This window comes from Limulus polyphemus, unplaced genomic scaffold, assembly GCF_000517525.1.
Source record: "Limulus polyphemus unplaced genomic scaffold, Limulus_polyphemus-2.1.2 Scaffold5647, whole genome shotgun sequence".
NCBI lineage: Eukaryota > Metazoa > Arthropoda > Merostomata > Xiphosura > Limulidae > Limulus > Limulus polyphemus.
In genome coordinates, this window is record NW_013671257.1 from 41,421 (window position 1) to 51,719 (window position 10,299).

The following is a 10,299-nucleotide window of genomic DNA, read 5'->3' on the forward strand; positions in this document are numbered from 1 at the left end:
GATGTTCGTTGATATAGCGTTTGTTTTAGCGCGATTGTTGAAAATAAGTGTATCGTAAGGTTGTATTCGGAAAGAATAAACCAGTTTTATTAAGTAAAGAACTTGTGTTGCTAAAGTTTCGTCGGAACGAAGTTACGGAAAGTTAATTAACAAACGGAGACGTAACAAATAGTTAAATTAAGGCTTTGTATATAGTTACCCAACATTTCCTTGTTGTCTAATCATTGCTCAAAATGAGGGGAATGCAATTCCCCTTGTTAATAGAAAGAAAAAAATATTGAAGCTTTGACTATTAAATGTTTGATTACGAGTACATGCATCTATTAGTAGATCTTAGAAGTTTCCTGTATTAACTTTTTTACAACTCAAATGCTGACTTTAAATATGCAATACAAGCAAAACAAATATTCTGCCTTTGAAATTTTATATAATATATGCCAAACTTTGTAATGTAAATACTGTATTATTGAGATTTTATTCCTTTTTTTATTCTACTCTTCTGTAATTAATAGAAGTATCTAAGTTCCAATTTAGTCATTTATATATGTTATATGATCCTAAATCTTGGTTGTAATGTATTTTGATGTTACAGATGCTTGTATGGAGAACAGTTGGAAGACGCATAGGGATATGATTGCCTGCCGTGAAACGATTAATTTTCAGTGTGTGGGCATGTTTCCAAAGCCATCTCCTGCTTGTGGTATCTTCAGTGAGAGTCGTGGGTCTTACCTATCTAGTGTACCATTTGATCAAACAATACAGCTACCAAATGGAACATATAGTATCAGTCTGAACAGAGTGTATGGGATACAGAGCTGGGTGAACCATACAGATATTACCTTCCGTTGCTATGTGTTTATTCAAGGTACCACTTGGAGAACAGGGATTAAGTATAAACTCTTTGGAGGTTAGTTGTTGCCCCCCCTTTTTGTTACCAAAAAAGATGGCAATCCTTTAACATAATATTGCTAAAACATGATGTTAAAATTTCGAGCTTGTTGCAATTGGCTGTTAAATATTGTATTTGTTTATACAATTTATTTAAGTTATGTACAAAATATTGTTAAATTTTTGTTCAGAATACAACAATTTATAAAAAAAGACCTGAAAACTTATCACCTTTTGCAAATTTGTTCTTGGTCATGGGATGAATCCTGTAAAAATAGATAAACAGATATTTTTGGATTCTGATTCTTGTTTTGTTAAGTAATAAAAGTAGGTTATGTTAATTACAGTAACCACATGTCAAATGTGTATTCACTGTGGTATTCCAAGTAAAATTCTACCTTTTTGTGTATATATGTTATATATATATATATATATATAACCCCTATAAAACTTCAACTTGTGCAGGATTAAAGTAATGAATTGAGTGCCTAGTTTTACGTATTTTTATAAATATAACATTTTGAATATTTTCATGTCTAGCAATCTTTTGTCATTGAAATGAGTAAAACAAAAAGCTTGTCATTAAACATAAAACTTCAATATTTGAAATATATTTTGGTGTTAATTGGTCAGTGTTATATAGAGGCAGTTAAATAATATTATTATAGCCTTTTTTTTTGGTAATGTAAATGTTACTTGAAATATTTTGAGGTTTGGCCAATAGGGAATTTAACATCATGTGGTGAGTGCATGACCTATTGCCTAAAATTTTCTTCAAAGTCTTAGAACAGGTATAGAACATGAATTAGGCTAGATTAGACTGATTATTGAGTTAGTCATTGAAAGCAGGATTATTGAGAGTGTTTGTTTTATAGCCAGTGAATAAATTGTTGTGTAAGTACTGTGAGACAGTTAGTTAGTTCAGTTTTGTAAATTTTGAGTTTATTTTTGTGATGCAGTGATACTAAAAGAAGAACTAAACATTCTAGAAAATTAGCAAGTAAGTGAAATTATTGAGCTTGGCCAGTGAATTGGTGAACATTAGGTTAGTAACATAAAACTATGGCATTTGTAAAACTACTAGTTGAAAAAATAAAATGACTTTGTTATAAATTAGTAGACTGAACTTTGTATTCTTCTTTTCAACTGAATAATCTAAAGGAACCTGTCCAGCAATAGAAACCAACACAAGTGATCAGAGAAAGCAAAATCTGTATTCAAAATATAATAAAAGTCTTAAACCAAGACTGCAACTGGCTGTTAGGACTAGACTAGAGAGCAGAATAAAAGTCACTGAGTTGATAAGGAATATGTTAGCTTGCAAGATATTTTTGATTATGTATTTGTTTTCTCTACTATTTTACTAGTCTTGTGAAGTAAAGAAATTGCAGTTTCAGGGATTTTCTTTTGTAATTTTTTATGGGGCAGTGGACTTTTTTTGGTGACTGATGTCATAGGACATTTAGGTGCCAAAGTATTATTATGCCTATAAATATAGTCTGGTTGTACTCCTTGAGGTTTTTTGACAAATATTTGTAAGATAGTACAGTTTTAAGGGTACCTAACTTTTTCACACTGAAGGTTACTACCTAGAAATAAAAACCTCATACTTGCAAAAAAATCTGGGAGGGGGGGATTTAATGGGGAAAGTTTCCCACTCTCTCTCTCTCTTTGGAAAGAAAACCCACTGAAGTTAGTATATAAACTCATTTGACTCAATAATTGAACATCAAAGATATCTTTGATGAATAGTTAAGTTATCTGAAGAGGAGATGTTATGGCCTTGTAAAACCTGGTCTCTTTTTACATATGATGATAATGACTAAACCTTTTTGTGATAAATAACTAAGATGCTTATAAACTGATTGAGAATTTACAGTAATTTTTTGTTTTGAAATACTGTCAAAAGCTGCCTTTGTTCCTCCAATAGACAGTACTATATGTTTTCATCGTAATATTAGCAGTATAGCAAAATTGTAGGTTTGTTAAAACTATTACATAATTTGTTGTCAGGATTAGTATCCTATATATGATCACCTAACAGGGAAGGCAGAGTTCCATCTCAGAACAGATTTTTATCAATTGAAAAAAATTAAATTGGTTAAAATAAAAAATCTGATTTCTTAATTTTAATACTCAAAACTATTGGATGAATGGCTACTACAAATGTATCTTACTTTGAAACATTCAGACGAATATTTACTGATATGCAACTTTGGAAAACTGAACTATTGTAGACCAGTATGTATATTAGTTAATATATAGTTGATTGGGGGTTTTTCAAAGTGAAGTATGCATCACATTATGGCGGATGTGTTGTTGTTGAACATATGAAATTGTCATAGTTTATGTGCCAATTTAGAGATGATCCATTCAAAATAATTCTCATACACAGTCATGAAAGTAATCTGACTCAAACCTAGATCTATGTAATAGGCCTTAACTTGTGAGTGACTTAGCCTATAACAACGTAACTTAGTTGTGAGTCTTAAAACTAAACAGTCTAAAGTTAACATTAACAATGATCTCATCATAAGCAACAAGGTTAGGTACTAAGGAGGCTTATCCAACTGCATGTTTAATAAGCCTGTAAGGTCTTAATGCCAATAATATGGCCTAACCCAAAGGCCCTAGACAACATCTAATAGTATTTGAATATAAATCAACATCATAATTCCATTATTTCAGTAGTAGTAGTGTCTTGTGGTATTGACTATTGTTGCAACTTTAATTTAGTAAGTAGAACACTACGACCAGAACAAGTCTGTGTTACTTATAAGAGGGGTATGGGTAGTGGGGTGGGGTGGGGTGAGGCAATAAAAATCTGCCTGTTGGCAATTGCCCAAAATTTTCATAGAGCTGGACTTGTAAATGTTTGGGTATGTCTAGTTAACTTTAGGTCTATATTTTATTAGTTTAATGTTATATTTACCAATGTTGGTATAAATTTAGTCTGTATAATGTACATAAATATAATGATTATAGTCCATTCTATATTTAAAATTAATTTTAAAAGTTACGATAAAGGACTTGAGCAATGGGCTCCATATGGGCTCTGATTACATTTTAGGGTGTAAAAGCTGTTTACCTCTCCAATATCTCCTTCCTGAGTGTTTGCAGTCAATTAAACTTCTCTCTGTTGCCATCCTTGACCAAAGTCTAATCATTAAGTAGTATCTATATTTTAATTAGTAATTACTAGTTAATAATTACAAAGTATTAGTATTGTGATCATATATGTAGGATAATTATCATGAGAATTATTGATATCTGTTTGTCACAACCTTACCACATGTGCTGTTAAATAATTAATTATTGCCAATATCTTGAAGATATGATGCCATAAATAGTAGATTTATATCTTCTTCTTTTTGTTTCCTCAGAAAAAGGATGCCCTACTGATAGCCTTGCAATCCAGAATGGCTACTATAACATAACAGAGGGAAACACTTGTTGGGGTTTGCCTAAAGAAGGTATCAGAGTCACATACCATTGCTTTGAGCATTACACTTTATCTGGTCCACCTACTTTACTTTGTCAAAGTGGTTTCTGGGTATCAGAGATAACAGTTTCAGAGAGGAAATATCCTTTATGCAGTAAGCAAGATTTTATTTTATACTTTTAAGATTTATTTTCTTAGGAAAAAATACTAACATCAGATGTTTCAATGTTGATGTTTTTTATTTTGTTTCAAAACCATGAGTACAAGCCTAATGAAATGTTTAAACAATGAAGATCTTATTTAACCACCTTGATGATTACTTATAGAATGGACACTGCCCCCCCCCAAAAAAAAAACTGCAGGGAATCATTTCAAAACACATTTCATAATGCCTCAAATTAGCATTATCTTTCTCAGTCTTGTGTTCATGGCTTTAAATTGTCTGTAATGAAGGACAAAACAATTCTTCTAACAAAACTTTTTTTTCCTGTGAGTTAGTTTTGGCTTTAAGGAAGAACATTTTGCATATTTTTCAATGAACAATTGGTGTATTGTTGAAATTATGCAACTTTGACATTGCATTAGAGTGCATTACCTTTTATTATCAGTAACAAGATTGAACATCTTAAAGAACACTTGCACTGTGAATCACTAAACAGAATAACTTTCAGTGATTGATTTCGTACTTTGATTATTGAAGGGAGAACACTGTATACTTAACCCTCTGCATAGGGTATGTCAAATTGCTCACATCATTACCTTTTTACAGAATTACATTTAAAACTTAAACTACTTTATTATTAATGTATATCAGTAAACTTGGTATGAACACATTATTAATAAATCAAATTTTGGTATTATATAACTTTTAATTTCAAAAAGTTAAAAAACTTAGTTACTTAGTTAAAAAATCTAACTTTTTTATATATGAAAGAGTTGTAGTGCCAAATTTTGTGAAGATACACTTAATACATTAAAAATTATAATTTGTATAGTTTCATGGTTGCAAGTTTAGTCAGAATGACCAAACCCATATGGAGGGTTAACCAACATTTTTGTAATTATTTCTCTGTGATAACTGAATTAAGCTATTATCATCAATGCTTAAGATACTGATGTGATGATTAAAAATTAATAGTCTTAGCCTTTATATGATTAGCTTATGAATGTGTCGTATTTAAGGTATGTTCAGATAAATTGTTAAAAACATATTTTCCTACATTTAGCTAACTTTCTTGAATAAAGCTTGGTCAGCTTTAATTTGTGCCAGTCTAGTCACTAGATAAGTTGTATACAGTGGAGTGATCTAAGAGCCTGTGCCTTCCTGTTTTGGGAAGGTGCCTGAGGTAAAACTAACATTGGTGTTTTTGTGACTTGGTTTCAGCTGAAGAGTACATGCAAGAAGACATTGTGTTGAAGTGACAGTAAGATGACCTATGATTAGATTTATGGGTAGCCAATCCAAGCTGTTGAGTAAATTTGGGCAGTTTGGCCACACAAATATTCTCTGTTCACTCAAGAGTGATCCTGTCTTAGCTCCAAAAGCTATTAATTCTTTATCTACAAATTATTATTATATAGAATGTGACCACTATTAGTAACTTCCAGCTTGAGGTTGTCTAACCATTAGACTGACTGCCATGGTGATTAGAGGTCTGTGTAACTCAAGATTAAATGAGGCAATCTCTATACATGACTTCTAGATGCCTATCAATTAGTAATGGCAAACTGCAGTGCTGGTTGGAGTCACCAAAGATCAGGAGACAGCTGGAGATGTGGACAATTAATGTTCATGAGGAGGAGCTGCACCAAGAGACTGGAAACCCTTAGTGCAACCAGAAGCCTCCCAGGCAGTGAATACAAGTAAAAATTGTTATGTCTGTAGTTTTTTACCACAAACAAAACGATAATGGCATTGCATAGGCATTTTTAGTGTTTCACCCAGTTGATGGTAGGAACACTGGATTTAGGCATTTGGAAACCTTCAAAAAGGATATGAATCAGTTTCAGTTAAGTAACTGCTGGAAATGGTTTACTGAATGTCTTGTACCTACTCTGGATGGTTCAGCACTCAGTGACATAAAGTGTTTGTTGAGGAGTAGCTGTGGGTCTAGAACACGACTATAGATATGATCTGCTTTTGTTTCAACCCATGAAAGGCCAAGCAATCCATTATGAATTATCTGTGACAACTACATGGGAAGGTATATCCTAGCATTATTATGTTATCTGCAGATAAAGAGGAAGTTCTACCAATAAGCTTGTTGAGGGGCTTCCAAGCAAACACATGCTCTTTCATAGTTGAAGGTGTAGCAAGATACACAGTCAGACAGTCCCAGGAAAGAAAGATGTCACATCATAGATGTAGTTTGGCTGGCATGCTATCATGATCACTTCCACTGAGCTAAAAATTGCAAACTGCAAAAGGGAAGAAAACATAATTCTTTATATTAAAAACATGAAATTATCCCACAGTTGTATTGGATTTACAACCTTTTAACACTAAAAGAGTTAAACATTAATTTCAAAAGGTCCCTTTCATTGTTGAGGAAACTTTGCAGTAAAATTATTTACTGCATAAGATGTTGGATGAGTCTTTAATAATATCATATCATCTACTTTGTGTGTCATTGTATGTTGCTTATGGCCTTAAATAGGCGAAACTGTACTCTACAGAAGAGAGTATCTGTGGTGTAGAGGCCTAATGCATTCCTTGATTGGCTGTCCTCTCTGTTGTAGGACTTAAGGGTTTTCCTGACTTGGAAATTGTGGCCATTAAAGGACTTCATAGTTAATAATTAATAGAAATGAAACTAAACTAACGTTTAAGTTTGTAATTCAATGGTGCTGTTCTAATTGAATGATGATGGAAAGATTGGACCCGTCGTATAATTTTAAAAGTGTTTTCCCTGTTTTTTTTATTGTTGTAGTTGCCACTCATACACATAAGTTCTTGAAGGATGTTATGAATACTATTTATACTCCATCTATACATTAAATCAACATATTGAGCTAAATAAATATTTAATTGTATCATTTTAAAGATGCTGCACCATATGAATATGTTGGGCATTTACAGCTGTTAAACTGTAAAACTCAAGCACCATATTTGATTACCTTTGAAAAGCTGCATATGTACACAGATACAGGAATACATTATGTATGTGTTTTTTAATTTGCCGCTTCTGAAATTATTTTGTAACATATATGGCTATGAAACACAAACATCCAATATTTTACTTACAAATTTATTTCAAAATATATTTTCAGTTTTTCCTTTTTTCTAAACTGTAATATATAGTGCAGTGTTTTCAGGTTATGTTACAATACAGCCTTTTGATGGCTCAGTGGTAAATCTCAAGGCTTATAATGCTAAAAACCAGGTTTTGATACTCATGATGGGCACAGTACAGGTAGCCTATTGTATTCATATGCACTTAACAGCAAACAAACAAAAGAAATTGTTACAATACATTACACTGACACTTTCAGTGATGGCTCAGAGATCAATACCCATGCCATTGGTTTTTGTTTTGATTAGGAGCATTTTGAGGATGCAGAATAGTATTAGATTAACTATTTATGGTCATATATGCTTATTCAACTAAAATCTGTAACATAAAAGTCATAGGCACTGCAGCTAAAATTATTTTATGAGTGTCATCTATTTTTTATATCTTGTCATGGTTTTTGGGTGTGTTTTGGATGTACAAGAAAGTAAATTATAATCATGGGAATATCACATCAAAGTTTTGTCTGGCATTGAAGGAGCACTATTTTTATCCATTTTATAAAAGCCAAACAAAAAATAAGTATAAAATAAAAAACTTGGATGCAAGCAACATTTCTACAAAAGGAGACCCTCAGGTGAGTTTTGTCACAGCAGAAGGACTTCTAAGGCATGTTTACTCGAATGAAATACATATACCTCGATGTTTTAGTTGATGCACATATGTGTTTTAACTGTACACACTGGATGTAAGGTTTGGCAGAGTAAGATTACTTGAAATTTCCAAGTAACATTGCAAAACAACATTTTTAACAGCTGTACAATAGGTTCAAACCATAATCCTGTATTTTTTGTCCATGCATCAATAACTAAAAGCCTTTTTCAAAACCAAATTCAGATATTTTGTACAGATCAGGCATATTAAAAACAGTGGGTTTGTCTTCATCAGTATTACACTTACAATAGAAGCCAGCTATAAAATGATCATCAACCAAGGATTTTGTATATGTTGCTACAAGGGTATGTTTTTGAAATTACCATTAGTTAACTAATTTCTATTCATACAGCACATCAGTTTTGCTTGATGGATCCAACAATTCATATGAAAACCAACACAAGTATTTACAAGTTAAGTGTACCCGCAGTAGGGAAATTCACACAAGTTATGTAGAAACTGTGTTTTGATTTTTTAAAATTTAGCCCCCTGTTCTTTTCTGTCCTTAAATACTTGGCAAGACTATTCAATTGCATCATTTGGTTCAGTTGGTACAGTGGATTCAAAGTCCTTTAAGCTTTTTTTTATGCTATTTTCATTTCATATGTTTAAGTATATTGACATGTAGTGTTGATGAAAAGGGTATGCTAAAGTTTACATTTTGTCTTTGAAGTGTCAGGCAAGAAATTCTAGTCACTCCCATAACATCAGCCATGGTATGAAGAACAGTAGAAACTTGAATGTTCAAACTAATTTCAGATTCCTACTTGCAAGAGCTGTTATATTAATAGGGTTTAGGATTCTGTTAAAGAATATTTTTCTATATTTTTAAGTTTATTATTGTCAAAGTGTATTTAATGTCAGATGGTTTTCTTTCTTTTTTTTTTACTTTATTATTTCATCACTAGCCCCCATTGGAACAGCAGTAAGTCTGAAGGCTTATAATGCTAAAAAAAATGGGTTTTGATATCTGTGATAAGCACAATACAGATAGCCCATTGTGTAGCTTTGTGCTAAGCTACAAACAAACAAATCATTATGTTTTGTACTGAAAGGGTCATTTACCATTGTTTATTTTGTTATATTGTAAATGTATTTTAAGATATTTCAATTTACTTTTTTTGTTTAATGGATATATTTTGTATTTCTGCATGAGTGTCAGACATTTCATTTCCTAACTTTTGCATTTTGTGTTATTTTGAATTGTAGTTATGATACCTGAGTTAAAGGGTTTTTATTTTTTGTATTATGTACTTATGTGTAGTGTGTATAGACTACCCTCTTCTGAGAGGGAGTAGGTAATCTTTGTTAAAAGAGTTATTTTTTAATGTAGTTTTCAAAATGAAATATTTATATGTATTTGTTTGTGTGCTTGCAGTCTTTGTTAAACCTTTCGAGATGGGTCACAGGAGAAAGGCCATGTCATCTCGTTTGTTGGCTCGCATTCAAAATTTTATTGAACTACTTTTTAATGAATGTATGTCAATAAGTTTAGTATCAAATTGTAGATTATAATTCAAATTTTAGAACCATACATTACTCAAATTCTTAATTTAAAAGTAAATATTTAAAAAAAAAAGATAAACGTCGATTTTTGTGTGTCACGTGATATGTTGAATGCAGCACTGGTTAAAAATATGTTTGTGAAGCCAAAATACTAAGTCTGTAGTTTCATATGAATTAGAAACTCAAATTACTGATATTGACAAACTATAATATAAAATAAGAAGGTCTTATCTTTTCTATTTGCTAAGATATACTCATGTAATAAATCAAACACAGTGGCAATCCGCCCAACTTATTCTACTTTTGGAAATGCTCCCTTACATACACTTACTTCCATATATGACATGAATAACCAATTGGAAGCTCTGAATGTCCCCCTAGTGGTTTTCTCAGCCTTTCTAATGTGACTAGTGCCATTTCTTTCTTTCTTTTGAACCAAGATTTGAATGAGGTAGGTTGTGTCTTTAGTCTGCTCAAAATTTAATATTTTTTTAGAGTAAAATACATCTTAGTTACTAA

General features: G+C 31.7%; 1 protein-coding gene across 4 annotated transcripts in view; it reads left to right on the top strand.

The window, feature by feature from the left end:
* LOC106472833 overlaps positions 1–10,299 on the top strand; it is a 50,073-nt gene that overhangs the window by 34,203 nt on the left and 5,571 nt on the right. For 3 of the 4 annotated variants that reach the window (XM_022401372.1, XM_022401370.1, XM_022401371.1), the window contains 2 exons: positions 593–907; positions 4,272–4,484. In XM_022401372.1, the coding sequence (XP_022257080.1) occupies positions 593–907; positions 4,272–4,484 (528 nt within the window). The remainder of the gene's footprint in view (positions 1–592; positions 908–4,271; positions 4,485–10,299) is intronic. The other variant, XM_013933501.2, reaches the window with a different exon arrangement.